This window comes from Ursus americanus, chromosome 23, assembly GCF_024610735.1.
Source record: "Ursus americanus isolate L20-20 chromosome 23, mUrsAme1.1.p, whole genome shotgun sequence".
NCBI classification, from domain to species: Eukaryota; Metazoa; Chordata; class Mammalia; order Carnivora; family Ursidae; genus Ursus; species Ursus americanus.
In genome coordinates, this window is record NC_142149.1 from 13738938 (window position 1) to 13756476 (window position 17539).

At 39.0% G+C, this 17539-nt stretch overlaps 1 protein-coding gene across 14 annotated transcripts in view; it reads left to right on the forward strand.

Annotated features, from left to right (window-relative positions):
• Positions 1-17539, forward strand: part of BPTF (bromodomain PHD finger transcription factor) — a 142559-nt gene that overhangs the window by 116181 nt on the left and 8839 nt on the right. For 7 of the 14 annotated variants that reach the window (XM_045814374.2, XM_045814377.2, XM_045814376.2 and 4 more), the window contains 7 exons: positions 499-1415; positions 3033-3115; positions 3405-3630; positions 9678-10000; positions 12841-13014; positions 13780-13972; positions 14836-14920. In XM_045814374.2, coding sequence (XP_045670330.2) covers positions 499-1415; positions 3033-3115; positions 3405-3630; positions 9678-10000; positions 12841-13014; positions 13780-13972; positions 14836-14920 — 2001 coding nt within the window. The remainder of the gene's footprint in view (positions 1-498; positions 1416-3032; positions 3116-3404; positions 3631-9677; positions 10001-12840; positions 13015-13779; positions 13973-14835; positions 14921-17539) is intronic. The other 7 variants (XM_045814384.2, XM_087854200.1, XM_087854201.1 and 4 more) reach the window with 3 other exon arrangements.

Below are 17539 nucleotides of genomic sequence, written 5' to 3' on the forward strand. Positions count from 1 at the left end.
GGGAGCAAAAAATAGTGGCTATCATGGTAACTGTGCCCACACTTGCTTCTTGACCGGCCTTGGAGGCACTGATTGAGTCATGCAGATAATCTCAGGGCAGGTGGGCCTGTCCAGCTCATAGCCTACATCTGAGAGCTGCAGGTCCAGAACCACTTCGTTAGCCTCCTCTGGCAAGCTGCCCTCACTGTGCCATAGGAGAAAAATGAGGCGTTAGCATTAGCCTGTGCCGGAAGTCCTGGCTGATTTCCAGAGACCACCTTCCTTTAAAAACCAGCGCTCTGGAGAGTTTACAGTGTGTGCAGAGGGCAGCCTTGAAGCGGGACCCGGCTCCCCAGTTAGGAGAGTCTGACTCAAGTGTGTTTGTGGAACATTTCTGAGGCATCAGTCTTCTGTACTGAAATTGAGAATTCTCAGCTTTAGAAAATTGCTTCAAATTCTTCTTTTACCAAGGTCCTGTGTTCTAGAGTAATAGATATATTTGGTCTTTCTTTTTCACAGGTACAAGTGAACAAAGACAGAGTAAATTATCACCCCCAACACAGGTGCAACAAGCCAAAACCTTGCCACCAGCTCAGTCATCAAGTGTGAGTCCTCCAGAAGCCCAGCCACAGACTGCTCAGCCTTCAGCTCAGCCCCAGCCCCAAACCCAGCCCCCATCCCCAGCTCAGCCTGAAGTTCAGACTCAGCCTGAAGTTCAGACCCAAACAACTGTCGCATCCCATGTCCCTTCTGAAGCACAACCCACCCCAGCACAGTCATCCAAATCCCAAGTCGCAGTGCAGTGTCAGCCTCAAAGTAATGTCCAAGGACAGTCTCCTGCTCGCGTCCAAAGTCCACCACTGACTCGAATACGTCCATCGACTCCATCCCAAGTGTCTCCTGGACAGCAATCCCAGGTTCAGACTACAACCTCACAACCGATTCCAATTCAGCCACATACATCTCTTCAGATACCTTCCCAGGGCCAGCCACAATCACAACCCCAGGTACAGTCTCCAACTCAAACTCTTTCATCAGGACAGACGTTAAGTCAAGTTACTGTTTCATCCCCATCCCGTCCTCAGCTACAGATACAGCAGCCACAGCCCCAAGTCATTGCTGTGCCTCAGCTGCAACAACAAGTCCAGGTTCTCTCGCAGATCCAGTCGCAGGTTGTGGCTCAGATACAGGCTCAGCAAGGTGGTGTGCCCCAGCAAATCAAACTCCAGTTACCTATTCAAATCCAGCAAAGCAGTCCTGTGCAGACTCACCAGATTCAGAATGTGGTTACAGTGCAGGCAGCCAGTGTGCAAGAGCAGTTGCAAAGGGTTCAGCAACTCAGGGATCAGCAGCAAAAGAAGAAGCAGCAACAGATAGAAATTAAGCGGGAACACACTCTCCAAGCTTCTAATCAAAGTGAAATCATTCAGAAACAGGTAAAGTTATTAAGTAAAAGCAGCATGTTCAGTAGCTTGAATTATTGTGCTGTGCAGTAGACCTAGTGTTGGTTGTGTTAGGTTTCCGACATGAGACAACAGTCATTGATGGGTCAATTTAGAAGCAGCACTGGATTGACAAGAAATAACGAATGACTACCATGGCTTGGAACTCTTTGCTGGATGTAAACAATCAGTGCTTATTAGAAGAACTACCTGTATTCGGGGAGAACTAAGATGGGAAGAATGGAGTTAGGAGTTTAAGTACCATGAATACAAAACTTGAAGGTCTGACTAAGCTCAAAGCCACTTCAGGCGTCATAGCCCTTCGTTTGAAGTTATTTGCAGTTGTCATTCCTTAGTTTGCATGTAGACTAAGCAAATTCTAGACAGTGGAAACTCATTTGCATTTCCAGCCACACCTTTGTAAAAGGCTGACATTCTTCTCTTCCATAGCTTAAATAAAAAGTGGCATCCTGCAGTAGCGTCTTAGTGAAGTAAGGCCATTTAGAGGAGTTAGAATTATTCTGCTTAAAATGAAGTCACAGGTATAAGATCCTGCAGCATCACTGGAGAAAACCGTCTTGGCATCAACAGCGTGCACCACTCAGCATTAGTCAGGAGATTGAGTGTGGATTTCAAGTGTTCCCAAGTCATGAGACCTGCGTTCAGTTCCGGGGTCTTCCATTCACAGTCTGTGAAACTCATCTCTCTCCCCTGAGCTCTATATCTCATTAATACTCCCTCTCTTTCCAGCCGTACAAGATTATTGTAATGATTGAATGAGGTGTCATGTATGTAGAAGCATTTTTTATTTTTTATCGGGATATGTTTGACATACGGCGTTGTATAAATTCAAGGTGTACAACGTGTTGATTTGATACATTGATACTTGGAACATGATTGCTGTTGTAGTGGTAGTCAGCACCTCTGTCACGTCCTGTGAGCATCATGTCTTTTAGTGGTGGGAATAATTAAGATCTGGTCTCTTAGCACGTTTGATGATTCTAATACAACGTGGTTAGAAGTACTTTTTAAACAGCAAAGGGATTTTAAAGGTGTATGGTAATATTCTTATAAATTGATGTCATGTATATGTTCAAATGCATCATTACCCAGCTTTTAGTATTGTGTAGTCTGTAAATTGAGAATTATTACAATGTCTGTCTTTATCCTAATCTCTGTGCCAAGTGGGATGGGGAGGAGGGGAAGTACTTGAAATTAATGCCGAGGAAGAGAGTGTAATGTTAAAAAAAGGGGGGGGGCTATTGGAGAATGATCGCTGGGTTAAAATTACAGCTTATAGTACTTACTTAATCTCAAACAAGTGAGTTACGTTTTTCATGTCTTAGAATCTCATTTACAAAATTATCCCTTTCAGTGTTGTTAGGAGGAATAATTGAGGTAACATCAAGTGCTTACTTAGCACAGTGCCCAGTACACGGTAAGCACCCAGGACATATTGTTGTAGCTCTAATTTTATTTGTATTAGGATATAAAATTCTTGCAGTTTCTTTGGAAAACATACATGTGCTCAGATTTCTGCTGTTGTTATCTTATACCAACTTGCAGTCATTATATAAAATATGCACTTTGGGATTTTGTTCTGTCCTGAAGGTGGTGATGAAGCATAATGCTGTAATAGAACATTTAAAGCAGAAAAAGACCATGACTCCAGCTGAAAGAGAAGAGAATCAAAGGTAGGGAGAAATGTTTATAACCCAGGAACACAGGGACTCGTATACCTAGGCCTTTCCTCTTTAGCGTGCACATGCACCGGAGGTCTGAGTTTTGTGTTTTTTTAATCTTGGCTGAAGTTCATTAAATGAGAACACTTGGCACTATTAGCTGCTTGTAACTGGTTTGAATCACTCTTTGAAGCTTTCCAGTCACAGAAAGTTTATCGGCCGTAGAGACATAGAAAAATTATTTCTTAAGCCTTTCGGAATGAAATGCCCAGCATTACATGGATTGTGTATTTCTCTCTAGAATGATTGTCTGTAACCAGGTGATGAAGTATATTTTGGATAAGATAGATAAAGAAGAAAAACAGGCAGCAAAAAAACGGAAGCGTGAAGAGAGCGTGGAACAGAAACGTAGCAAGCAGAATGCCACCAAGCTCTCCGCACTGCTCTTCAAACACAAAGAACAACTCAAAGCTGAAATATTAAAAAAGAGAGCGCTCCTGGACAAAGACCTACAGATTGAAGTGCAGGTAGGAAGGTATTTCCTTTCCTTCTGTGTCCAACATTTAGCATTTAAATTTATTCTTTTTTCCACTTACAACTTTGGCTAAGCTTTAAATGTCAGCTTGTTTCCAGAACTTACATTTTTGTACAGAAACTAAAAACAGTGGGACATGGGTCTTTTGAAATAGGACAGGTTTTATATTTGAAGGTATATTGTAATCTCTAATGTAATCACTCTAAGCAGTCTATTGATTTAAAGAAAAACATTTTGAGAACCCTCTTTGGGATAGCTTTTATGTTCTATGACATAGTCCTGCCAGTAGTTATCGGGAGCTAAGTTTCGTGAAAAAAAGACATCTGTTCACACATATTTGAACAGCTTTTTTAAAAAGAAGTAGGCTATCTAAACATCCCTAGAAGTACCTTGTATATTTTAAGAAGATAAGTGTTTTTTAAAAAGTGATCATCCCAGCAACCAACATGACACAACTCTGAGACATGAGAGATCTTCCCACTAAAGTCAGAAGCCAGATGACGGTGCCAAAACCCAACGTTATTATTTATCACCTCCGAAAATTTCTAGCTAGTGTGTTAAGTCAAGAAAAGAAAAAAAAAGGAGATAAAATTCTTATTGTATATGATACAATTATTATATCAAAACCCCAGAAGATGAATTTTATTTGTGAGAGATTTCGGTGAGGTGGTCACACGCTAGATACATGTTGAGACTACACGCGTTGTGAAATTGCATAAACAAAAGAGCCAGTTCACAGTAGCAAATATTCCCTCTCACCTTAAGATCCATTTCCCATCAAAAATTCTAATGGATGGCACAGTCGTTAAGCGTCTGCCTTCTGCTCAGGCCGTGATCCCAGAGTTCTGGGATCGAGCCCCACATCAGGCTCCTCCGCTAGGAGCCTGCTTCTTTCTCTCCCACTCCCCCTGCTTGTGTTCCCTCTCTTGCTGGCTGTCTCTCTCTGTCAAATAAATAAATAAAATCTTTTAAAAGAAAATTCTAATATGAGAAAGGAAACCACAAAAATAATAGAAGAAAACAAGATTGTCATTTTTGTAATTTCAGAGTAGGGAAAACCACTCCTGCGCATTACAGATTTCAGATGCCACAAAGGAAAAAGATTTGATGACAAGAAAAAAATTTTATATAGGAAGAAAGAAAATACCATAAACAGTATTGAAAAGTAGGTAACGAACAGGAAAAAAATTTCGTGACATTGATGACCGAGTTAGTATTCCAAAAATTTAAAGAGCTCTTAGGTCAGTAAGAAAAAGATGAATATTGGTTAATTAGATAAGGGGAATCCTATCACAATATATACGTATAGCAAGTTATTACAACATATACTTCAAATATCTTGCAATTTTTGTCAGTGATACCTCAATAAAGCTGAAATTTAAAAAAAAAGAACACTCTAGTACAAGAATGTGTAAGATATACAAATAGGCAATTTTCAAATGTAAAAATGCCAAATACCAGTAAACATATAAAAAGATAGTCAACCTAGGGACGCGTGGGTGGCTCGGTTAAGTGTCTGCCTTCAGCTCAGGTCGTGATCTCAGGGGCCCTCGAGCCCCGTCTCAGGTTCCCCACTCAGCGGGAGGCCTGCTTCTCCCTCTCCCTCTGCCTGCTGCTCGCCCTGCTTGTGCTCTCTCTGTCAAATAAATAAAATCTTAAAAAAAAAAAAAAGTCAACCTAAATACTAGGAGTGAAATGAAAATACTGTTTTTCTAGAGAAAATATCATGTATTTCTAGAGAACATTATGTCAGCGTATATCAAAAGACTCTAGGGCACCTGGGTGGCTCAGTTGGTTAAACAACTGCCTTTGGCTCAGGTCATGACCTTGGAGTCCCAGGATCGAGTCCCACATCAGCTTAGCAGGGAGTCTGCTTCTCCCTGTGACCCTCTCGCGCTTTCTGTTACTCTCTCTCTCAAATAAAATCTTCTAAAAAAAAAAAAGACTCTAAAATGTGGATATTCTGATATTCCATAATTTCAGTTCAAGAAATTCATCTAAGAAACAGGCAAGATATATGAGTAAGGACATAGTGAATGTTAATAAATATAACAAAAATTTGGAATCAGCCTGAAATCCACAGAGAAGAGATTGGTAATCAGTATTTCTCAACAGAAGCACTTCGGGCCCTTTCCACAGGCCAGATTTTTACACACTGTAGAAAGTATAGCATTGGGTACTAAATGCTAGTATCATCATCTTCAACCCAAAAAATGAGCTTGTCCCCTCTACCTACATTCTCAAATACTCAAGGTACCAGCAGCACCCTCAGCTGGGAACCACTGGATTAAATACACTTGAGAGTGTCCACACAATGGGCTACCATTTTAACAAAACAGTGTGTGTAGGATTGGTCCTTTTCGTTTTTAATTCTTTGGGGAAATTCTCAATGATAAATGCTTCAACGAAAAATTCAGGTTGCAGAATAGTATCTGTACTGTGACTTACCCATTCAATTCATTCAGCAGGTATTTATTTAACATCTAATGTGTGTCGTTAGCTATTCCCACTCCATATTCTGCACAGAGTGGGGAGATACTTAACAGTCTGTATTCTTTACATATAAATAAGTATATTGGACATGTACATTCAGATGTCTTTCAAAGTAATTACCTTGGCCAACAAATAAAAATAATCTGTAAGTCAATGTGACCCCTGCCATAGATTACCATTTTAAAATAATTTTAGAATGTATCTTGTATGTATTATTTTTAATAGATATATTCGTGTATAAATGTAATTTATACAGAAATGGAATCACACTGGAGACAACATATACTGAACATTCTTCTGCATTCATTATACTGTGCAGCCATTTAAAAATATTTCTGCTATAAACATTCTCAGTGTGGTCTTCTTGACAGTACATTACATAATCTAATAAGGAAGAAAATTTGTTACAGTTTAAGAAAGAAGACGTTCAGTATTATTTTAACTAGAATTTATGGCTAAGATAATTTGCTTTGAAGGGCAATATTCAAATGTATATGTACTAGCATATTTTTAAAATAATTTTTAATTTTAATTTTATTTTTTTATTTTCAAGATATGTGATTGGTCCTTTATGTTCTTGTATGATTTCTACTTGTCTCTTTTTTTGTTAAATAAGCTATTTTTTAGAGCAGTTTTAAATTTACAGAGAAATTATGGAGAAAGAATTCTTGTATACTATCCTCTCACGCCCCCTCACCACATACACACCCAGATTTCTCTGTTACCATCTTGCATTAGTGTGGCCATGTTTTACAGCTGATAAGCCAATATTGCATTATTATTAACTAAAGTCCATGGTTTACATTGTTTCACTCTTTGTGTTATGCAGTCCTAGGAGTTTGACAAATGCATCATGTCATGTATCCATGTTACATACAGAATACAGAATCCTATCATTATAGTATCGTACAGAATAATTTCACTGACCTAAAAATGTCCTGTGTTCCACATTTTTCTCTCTCCTCCATCCCCCTGTTCTTCTCTTATTGATAAAATAATTTATTATTTAGTAGAAATTAAACCTTCATTTAGCTCTTTGAACACCTCAAACATAGTATTACACAGTTTTTGTCAAATTGTTCTATAAAATTAATTTCATTTGTAATGAATTCAGATTCAGTTGTTTGTTTTTTTGTAAGAGAGAGAGTGCGAGCGGGGTGGGGATGGGGTACAGAGGGAGAGAGAGAGAGACTCTTAAGCAAGTTTCACCCCCAGCACAGAGCCTGATGCAGGGCTCTATCTCACAACCCTGGATCATGACCTGAGCCAAAATCAAGAGTCAGTCACTTAACCGACGGAGCCAGCCGGGCTCCCCAGATTCAGTTATTGATTTTGTTGGTGGTTTTTTTTCATATCACATGTTTTCATTTGGTTTGCATTTGGATTTTTTTTTAAGATTTTATTTATTTAGTTGTCAGCACAAGCAGGAGGGAGAGTAGCAAGCAGAGGGAGAGAAGCAGGCCCCCCACTGAGCCGGGAGCCCGATGTGGGACTCGATCCCAAGACCCTGGGATCATGACCTGAGCTGAAGGCAGACGCTGAACTGGCTGAGCCATCCAGACGTCCCAGCATTTGGTCTTTAATTGAGAAGAGTTTTGTTTTTGTTTCCTCTCTGGAGGCCCAGTGTAGACCAGCCAGACCTTCCATCAAGCAGGTAGCCTATTCTTGGGGCCCGCTCCCACACTTGAGTCCCCTTCTCTGTGTAGAAACTGGTTGTTGTTGGGCTACCACCTCCTAGTTCTGAATCTGAAGTCTGCAGGCCTACAGTGTTAGCCCTGTGCAGTTTTGTGTTTCCATTTCACAGAGACATTTTTTATTATTCAAGCATGGCTCTATCTTTTCAGTTTTCTCTGTTTTATATTTTACTATCATTGGTATGCTTTTGAAGCAGGGGATCAAAGTGTGTAACCACTATAACATCTTTTTTTTTTTTTAAGTGACTTCTGTGCCCAATACGGGCCTCAAACTCATAACCCCGAGGTCGATAGTCACATGCTCTCCCAGCTGAGCCAGCCAGGTGCCCCACCCCCACTATACCATCTTGATTTTTCTAAAATCTGTTTCATTACGTTACAAACACATCATATTAACTAGGCAAATGGCTCCCAAGATTTACTTTCTTCCCTTGGAGGAAGTTTAGACTTTTTTTTTTTTTTTTTAAGATTTATGTATCTATTTATTTGACAGAGAGACACAGCGAGAGAGGGAACACCAGCGGGGGGGGGGGTGGGAGAGGGAGAAGCAGGCTTCCCACCAAGCATGGAGCCCAGTGCGGGGCTCAATCCCAGGACCCTGGGATCGTGACCTGAGCCGAAGGCAGACGCTTAACAACTGAGCCACCCAGGTGCCCCTAGACTTTCTTTTTAAATACAGAAGGGTTGCTGAATAGTCGTACAACTTACCTTCTCACTTACAAGACTATCTAGATGCTAGAGAGAAAAAATAGATTCATTAAACAGGGACCATTCAGGTTTGGTTGTTAGAATTTTTGTGATGTTTATGGGGCACCTGACTGGCTGGGTTATTGGAGTATGTGACTCTTGATTTTGGGGTCAAGTTTGAACCTCACATTGGATGTAGAGATTACTCTAAAATGTTTTTTTGTGTGTGATGTTTAAAGGCTTGCTCATAGGGGCGCCTGGGTGGCACAGCGGTTAAGCGTCTGCCTTCGGCTCAGGGCGTGATCCCGGTGCTCTGGGATCGAGCCCCACACCAGGCTCCTCCGCTATGAGCCTGCTTCTTCCTCTCCTACTCCCCCTGCTTGTGTTCCCTCTCTCGCTGGCTGTCTCTCTCTCTCTCTGTCAAATAAATAAATAAAATCTTTAAAAAAAAAAAAAAAAGCTTGCTCATAGCAGTGATTTATTTACACCAAGTTTGTACATGGATGCCAATGACAATGGCTTTTTTTTCTCTAGAGAAATAATCATTTCAAAGAATAAGTTGTAGCACTAGGTAACAGAGGTGTGTCTATAAAGTATTTCACCTGAAGAGAAATAAGGATTGTAACTTATGTCAAAATGCATATTGATAAAATAGCTTTCCCTGCATTCTTAAATTCTAGACATAGGAGCATAATAAACAAGGCAAGTCTGTCTCTCATTCAGCTTTTGAATATCATGTTCAGTTCATGTTGGGTCTCACTCTAAGGACACAGATGGAGAGCAGCGAGAAGGAAGCAGCCAGTGGGTGAGGACACTTGAAACCCCATTCTGAGCACCAACTGAAATAACCCGGACACAACATGGGCAAGCCAGGAGGGGACATTGTTTTCAGAAATTTGGTCATCTTTCTGTCAGATCTTTGAAGACAGTTAGCAGCTTTCTAGTTGTTAAATAATCTTCACTTTATATTTCTAGTTGTTTTGATTGGGTTTAAAGTATAGTTAGGACACTGCATTTCCTCACCTCCTCACACTAGGCTGAACTGTGGAGCTGCTCCGACAAGGGAGGTGTAAGGTAAGAAGGAAGGTCATGTAAAGTCCTCTGGCCAAGTCATGCATTTACGTAAGTTGAATGACGGTCTCGTATTGTCTTTAATTGACAACAGGAAGAGCTCAAGAGAGACTTGAAAATTAAGAAAGAAAAAGACATGGTGCAGGCCACAGCAGTGGCGGCCACCTCGCCTGCAGCACCGCCTGCGCCTCCGGCCCCTCCGCCTTCACCCCCGCCTCCGCCTCCCCCGCAGCACACAGGCCCCCTGTCCACGGCCACGGCCACTCTGCCTGCAGCTTCCCAGAAGAGGAAGCGAGAAGAAGAAAGAGACTCAAGCTCCAAGTCCAAGAAGAAGAAAATGATCTCTACTACCTCAAAGGAAACTAAGAAGGACACAAAGCTTTACTGTATCTGTAAAACGCCTTACGATGAATCTAAGTGAGTAGATCTTTCTGGGCTCTAGTTTATTTTCTTAAAAGTTTAGCTGTTAAATTTCCAGTTGTGAAGAAAATGAGTATATTGGTAGCAATGTCAATGAAAGTATTTGAAAGTAAGGGTCATGATGTTTCATCTGTGGTCTTGAAGCTGATATTCTTAAACTCGACACTAGAGAAGTAAAAATTTTGTATTTTACGTGTTCATGATTTATGTTTGTTCTTCATCATTTTCTTTTCTGTCAAAAACAAGCTATCTGTTGCTCTTTTGCTTTCTCCTCTTCTCTCTGGATTAACTCCACATCAATCGATAATGCTGTCCGGAGAAGGAGGTATATAACTACCACTGCCCAAAGTTGAGAGCATCCTTTCTGGAATCTGTTCACAGCCTTATGATTACATCAAATCTTAGAGATTATCTGACTATGAATGGTGCCCAAGGTTTCAAGTTTGAGTGGTTTTGGTTTTATGTTTAATTTTAAGCAATTCTATGTTTTTTATATTGGAATACTGAAACTTAATATTATTTTTGTCGAAGTTCCCACTCTCTTTTTGGGGACAAAAGCTGGAGTGTTCTTTTCACTCAGTCCTCAAGAATGACGCTCAAATATGTGATAATAAAGCATGGCAGCTGGAAGCTGTTTTTGACTGTTGTGACTTGTATTCAGTGATGCATACAAGATTTTAGAAACACTAATCCATTAATGCAGTTTCATTTTTTTTTTATCATTATCATTCAACGAAGTATTTAGCTTTCATTTCGAGCATTTAAATGTAGGCCAGCTTTTTAAAGCCAAGATTAACTACGGTATTTTTTGCAGTATGAAAAAGTTTGTGCTAAAAATATATTATTTAGGGTTAGCCATGCTTAATATCTACCTTCAGTGGATGCCTAACCAATTTATAAAATTGTGATCTCTTCAGTGATTTTTTTTTTAAGTTGCAACATTGAAGCTGCTTCGGCAGTGCTATTTAGAATTATAACCAGGTGCTGGAGCAGCACTTTTTGTTGCTAGATTTAGCTGTGCGATGAATTAAATACCTGTTTTGGCATCTTCCCTTTTCATTGTCTTTACTGGAAATGATAGATAATGTGGAAAGTGGGGCCCTGCTAACTGATTTTGCCCTTAGTCTAATACAAGCATGTTTCCCCTTAAGCACAAGAATACTCAATGATTTACAGAACAAAACAACATGGTTTACTTTCTTTACAAAAATATCTGCTTATGGACTTTATGTAAATAATTAGACTTCTTCGGCTTATTTAAAATATTCAGACCGCAGAAATTCATTTCGCACACAACACTTTTGTCATACTGCAGTTGCGTATCTGAGGCACGCATGAACACGTGCTCATTCTGCTACATTCGCCTCATTATCTTGTGGGTGTTTCATATTTTTCAGTTTCTTGTTATTAAAATTCCAGTGTACCAGGTTCATTCACTCCCTGTTCTAGTTGGGATGAGTTAGTGTTTTTTAGGAGTATTTTGTAGTCTCTTGTACCAGACTAGGCTGGTTTGGGAATCTAGTGAGAGTGACTGAAACTTGAAATTCAAGTCCCGAGCTTATTTCCAGAATACATAGCCTGCCGTCTGGTGAAGGCAACATACAGAAACACCTTGAAGGCTCAGCCCCCACACGTGGCAGTGAAAATCATGCAGGAGTCTTAATTCAAAAGAAAAAAATTACGAAATTATGGAATGGGATGAACTACACAATCATATATTATTCCTTTACAAATTCATACGGCAGGTTAGTTTGAGGACTACTTCCATTTCTCCAAGTGAATCTACCAAGAAGCACTTGGGTAGAATCATATCAGCAAGGCCAGTCTGATCCCTTGAGAGTCACACGAGTTCTTGCTATGAGTTTTACATGGCATTCCTACATAGCTCCCGTCAGCATTTTTAGATACACTCTGTGTTTGTCACAGAGATGCTTTTCATTCATTCTGTCATTTGGGATCTTACCTTACTCAAGCCTTGAGGGTTAACTGAGTGGGATTACCCTCAGTTACACACTCATACAGCCCCAGCTCGCCAGTTACTGCGGAACCTCTTGCTGTTTCGGCTACCTTTTCTTACTTCTCACTCCACGCTGTGTATCCCCCGTTTTGAGTTGAAGCAGTTCCTTACCGGGTACTTAACCTGGTCACTCTCCACATTGTCACATACATTACATTGAAAAACTGGCCCATGTCATAATCTGTTACAATTAGATTAAATTCCCAGGTTAATTTAGAAAACTTAGTACAAATTGAATTACCACATGTACCTTTCTTAGATTTCTTCTTCATATCATATTTTGACCATTTATGTTCTACACCTGGCTGACCTGCATGTTCCTTGTAGTATAACTTCTCCTTGGTGTTTGCGCTTTGCTTTGTTTCCAAATTTAAACTGTGAGCTACATTTTCAAACCTATCTAAGAAATAGCCCTGAATTTGAAATGGCTTCTGTGGCATAGGTTTGACAGATGTAAGTCTTTGATTCTTTGGCTTTGGTTTTTGTGCCTGTTACAGTTTTACACACATTCATTAAGAGGGAGACATTACCATCAGTGTGTTGTTTATTTTTGCAAATTCCAGTATGTTTTTAAAGACCCATATTTCACTAAACAGTGTATTTGTTGAAATTGATGTGAGTGATTTTATGTTTCTACACTTGATACAGTGTCAGATGCTGTAGTTTGCCAGGGGTAGAACGGTTGGATGCAGGATGTTTAGCTGACTCATTGCAGAAAGTAATCCTGTAAGAAAGTGAATCAGGAAAGGGAAGACAGATTTAAGTATCATGCAGCTCAAAATGACAATTACATTGTCATTTTCATTGTGAATACTTTTAGGTTCTATATTGGCTGTGATCTTTGTACTAACTGGTATCATGGAGAATGTGTTGGCATCACAGAAAAGGAGGCTAAGAAAATGGATGTGTACATCTGTAATGATTGTAAACGGGCACAAGAGGGCAGCAGTGAGGAATTGTACTGTATCTGCAGAACACCTTATGATGAGTCACAGTGAGTTCTGATAAGAGCATCATATTTAATAATTTAGGAAGCCAAATTGCTCTGACTGGTTACTTATTTATTTTTAAATAAAAAGCAAGATCTTTTTCTGCATATATTATACACTTACATTACCAATTCCTTTCCAATTTTTTTTCTCTTTTTTTCCCTCTTTACCTCCCCTTCAAAATTTATGTTGCTTCATAGTGAATGTTTGAGATGCATTGGGGAAAAAATATGGTTTAATGGTAGACTTGATTCTTCAATATGTAACATAGAAATTAATGAGATTAAAATAGCCTGACTTGTTTGGACTTTATCAGTGTTTGAAATGGTGCTTTATTGTAGGTTAGGAAAAAAACACTAATTTGGGTATAAGTTCTGAGACTCTGTTATTAGCTTTTAGGATTTTGAACTCCCGGTTGGGTGGCCAATACCAGCTTCCCATTTGATACAGTACTAGTTGAAATATTTTTGGTTTATTTTGCTTTGAGCTTTAAAGTCAATGAAATATTTTGCTTTTTTCTTCATATTAGTTCTCCAGTATTACACAGTGTTCTTAATAAACTTTAAATGCTTGTTCTTAACATTCAAAACACTAAATTAACACAGTTGAATGTCAATCTGCAAAAGTATTAAAACAATTGTAATACTAAAACTATTTTATACCCAGAGTTAGAATCTTTCCAGGTGCATGTTTTAGTATTTTTTAAAGTAAATTATAAGTAATGTGATCCCATCTGTTTTGAACTCACATTTCCATTTCGGATCTTGCAGATTTTATATTGGCTGTGATCGGTGTCAGAATTGGTACCATGGGCGCTGCGTTGGCATCTTGCAAAGTGAGGCAGAGCTCATTGACGAGTATGTCTGTCCACAGTGCCAGTCAACAGAGGATGCCATGACAGTGCTCACGCCACTCACGGAGAAAGATTATGAGGGTTTAAAAAGGGTGCTTCGTTCTTTACAGGTGAGAAACCGCACTGTGTACAGCATGTGAAGGGGAAGTCAACCAGCGTGACTTTGGAGACGTTTCTAGGGTTTGAACCTTCCAGTCTCAGAGTCTGTGATTATTTCCTGACTCCTGGCTAGTCTAGTGAAGTACTCCAGACTTCAGTCCTTTACATGCCGATATCAGGAGGTTAACCATCTCCACACATGAGCTCAGTTGTTGCTATCTAACACTTGGTTTTAAAAGGACTCCCTTTTTTTTAATAGATTTAATTTTTAAAGAAAAGTTTACCTCACCACTATAGATTGAAAAACAATTTGATTAAATTCTAGTGGGGGGCCCACCCGGCTGGCTCCGTCAGAAGAGCTTGCGACTCTTGATCTTGGGGTCGTGAGTCCAAGCCCACATTGGGTGTAGAGATTACTTAAAAATAGAATCTTTAAAGGAAAATAAAAAATTTTTTAAAAAGAACTAAAAGAGAACAGTGGTCTCAATATGTGGGTGAAGTTATTAATAGCATGTCTCTGCCACCTCGTAGCAGTGGGAACCATTCCACACTTTGAACCTGTTCCACTCCGGTTGAACAGGTAGCAGGTTGTCACGTAGGAATGAGAGTACAAGTTTCTGACTTCTAAGCTAGTGCTCCACTCCCCCCAGCCGAGGTCCTCAGACCACCCTTCGAGAACCCTTAGTACGGAGTACGCTCACCTGAAATGATTTATGACTAGAGCAAAACTCCTCTAAATACAGAATAATTTCATCTCTCAGGTTTAAAACTGACTTTCGGAGTTTAAGGGTTGATTGATACAATAACTCAGTTGGGAAACTTAAATGAAATTAGTATTTCCACCTGACAGTAATGTTTTCTGCCCCCATTATAGGCCCATAAGATGGCCTGGCCTTTCCTTGAACCAGTGGACCCTAATGATGCACCAGATTATTACGGTGTCATTAAGGAACCTATGGGTAGGTACTGGAGTTGAATATGGAGTGTTGTCGCATGTCTCAGCAGATATCGATCATCCATGAAACTGATCTGTTGTGAGGATATGTTGAGCAAGGCTGGTGGGAGAATAGATTAGTGTAGTAACTTGTAGGATAAAAAGGGAGCGTGTATTAACATTTAAATCTGCATTCCCTTGGACCCAGCAATTTCATTTCTTAGGATTTACATGTGTACAAGTATGTTGTTCATCGCAGCACTGTTTATAAGTCCAGAAAAACCAGAAATGAACTCAGTGGCCATCAGTAAAGGACTAGGTGAATCAAACGACATGTAAGCAGAATATTATGCAGCTGTATAAAAGGTGAATGAAATCAGTGCCCGGGTCAGGGTCTGTCACCTTTTCCTCACCTTTTCCTGAAGGAAAGCAAATTTGATGGGCCTACAAAAGATCCAAGAGAGAAAATTCCTCATTTCCCAGGACAAAAAATGGTAATAAGTAACAGCCACAAATGATTGTATTACGATGAACAGTTTCAGGTGATGATGTTAAAAATAGTTTATCTGCAAATGAAATTATAAAAATTAAAACATAGATAAAAGCTTCCAAAATTGCCAAAGAAAGGATTAGCTCCAGCTGATGAAAGAAGTATTTCAAAAGCCAGCTAAGCATTTTTTAAATAGGAAGGACTTTATTATGTATTTGAAAGTTGCTAAGAGAGTTACTGAAAAGTTCTCATCACAAGAAAAAAAAACTTTTTTATTATATGTGGTTGGTAATAGATGTTAATTAAACTATTGGGTGATCACTGTGCAGTATATACATACATCAGATAATCATGTTGTACACCTAAAACTGATACAATGTTGTATGTCAGTTGTATCTCAATTTTTAAAAATGAGAAGGGTTTGTGTTTGACGCAGCTTCAAAGAGGGGGAGAAAATGTGAAGGGGAAATAAGTGAGGGCTTAGTTAAAACTATCTGAAAACTAAACAAGTAGCCACTACCTTTGTTTTGATGTTGAAGGTAGAAGAAGTTAATCTGTGTACATATTTTAGATTTGTATAATCCCTTTTGAGAAAGTATCTGGGGATATTTATTTACATAGATAATTCTGCTTCTAAACATAACATAATTCTAGAAAATCTAGGAAATAAAAAAGTAAGAAACGATAAAATGCACCTTTATCTTTTCCTCACTCAATCCCATTTTTGTGTGCTCTTTGTGTGCGTGTGTGTGTGTGAGAGAGAAATGATGTCATATGATCTGTTTGAGGGGCACCTGGCTGGTTCAATCGGGAGCATGTGACTCTTGATCCTCGGGGTTGTGAGTTCGAGCCCCATGTTGGATGTAGAGATTACTAAAATAAATAAATAAACTTAAAAATATATTTATTTAATCATCTGTTTAACAAACATGTTCCTGTGTCATTAACCTTCAATAACATGACTGTAAGGGCTTTTGGTAGTCTGTGAATTGAATATACCTTAACTTATTCTATGAAAAATTCTTTTCTTGAAGAGCTGGATTGTTTTCTGCTCTTTTTTTTCCTCATTCTTTTTATACCACCATGGTGTAAACACTCTCTTATGTAGTAGGTATGTACATGAAGATAATACAGATCTCTAAGACATACTGTTGAAAGAAGAATCAAAGTTACAGAAAAATACCTAGGTTTCAAGTAGCAAACAGTTCTGTATTTTCCAAGGGCACATAAATGTATTTAGAAATGCAGAGAAGATGTCTATGAAGATAGAGACTAAATTGAAGATAGTAGTTTCTTTTCAGGGAGTGAAGGGGCCAACAAGGTCAGCAGCTTTTATAAATTTTCTTAAACAGAAATAGGGTTATTATATAAACAGACCATGTTTTATAACATACTTTATAAACTTGTCAGTACTTTTTTCATACCACGTGAAAATATGTGGTATAGACCTACATCGTTGTTAATCGTATGCCGTTAAGATAATTTATTTAATCACCCCAATTAATGGGTTTTCCCTTGTGTGCAGTTTTTGCTGCTATAAACACTTCTGTGAACATCTTTGTTTATGCACCTGCCTGCACTTGTTAATTTTCTGAGAAGAAATTCCTAGAATTAGAATTTCTAGGTCAAAGGACATATGTACTTTTTAGGCTTTTGATACGTATTTTCAAATTGCGCTTCTACAAATTGAACCAGTTTCCAGTACTAGTATATATACGTATCCTTCCCTCTCTACTCTTGAAAACACAAGAGTATTATCATACTTTTGAGGGGAAATATTTTCTTTGAAAGTATTTATTTAAAATAATATGGTGTACCGATGTTACAGAGATGCAGAGTGTAAAGTATAAAACGTGCTTCCACTCTCATACTCTGTCTTGGTTGGAGGTAATGGTTGAAAATAGGCTGATACGTTATTTTTAATTTCTGCTAATTTGGATAAAGAAAGTGGTTCTTTGGCTTTGCATGACTTCAGTAACTAGTGATGTGTACTTAACTGTTCGAATTTTATGGGAGTTTCCTGTTTATGCATTTTGCCCATTTTTCTCTTGGGATATTCATATTGTTGTCACTGTTCTTTAAGGGCTCTTTATATACCAAAGACCTAGATGGCTGAGTTGGTTGGGCATCGGACTCTTGAGTTCAGCTCAAGTC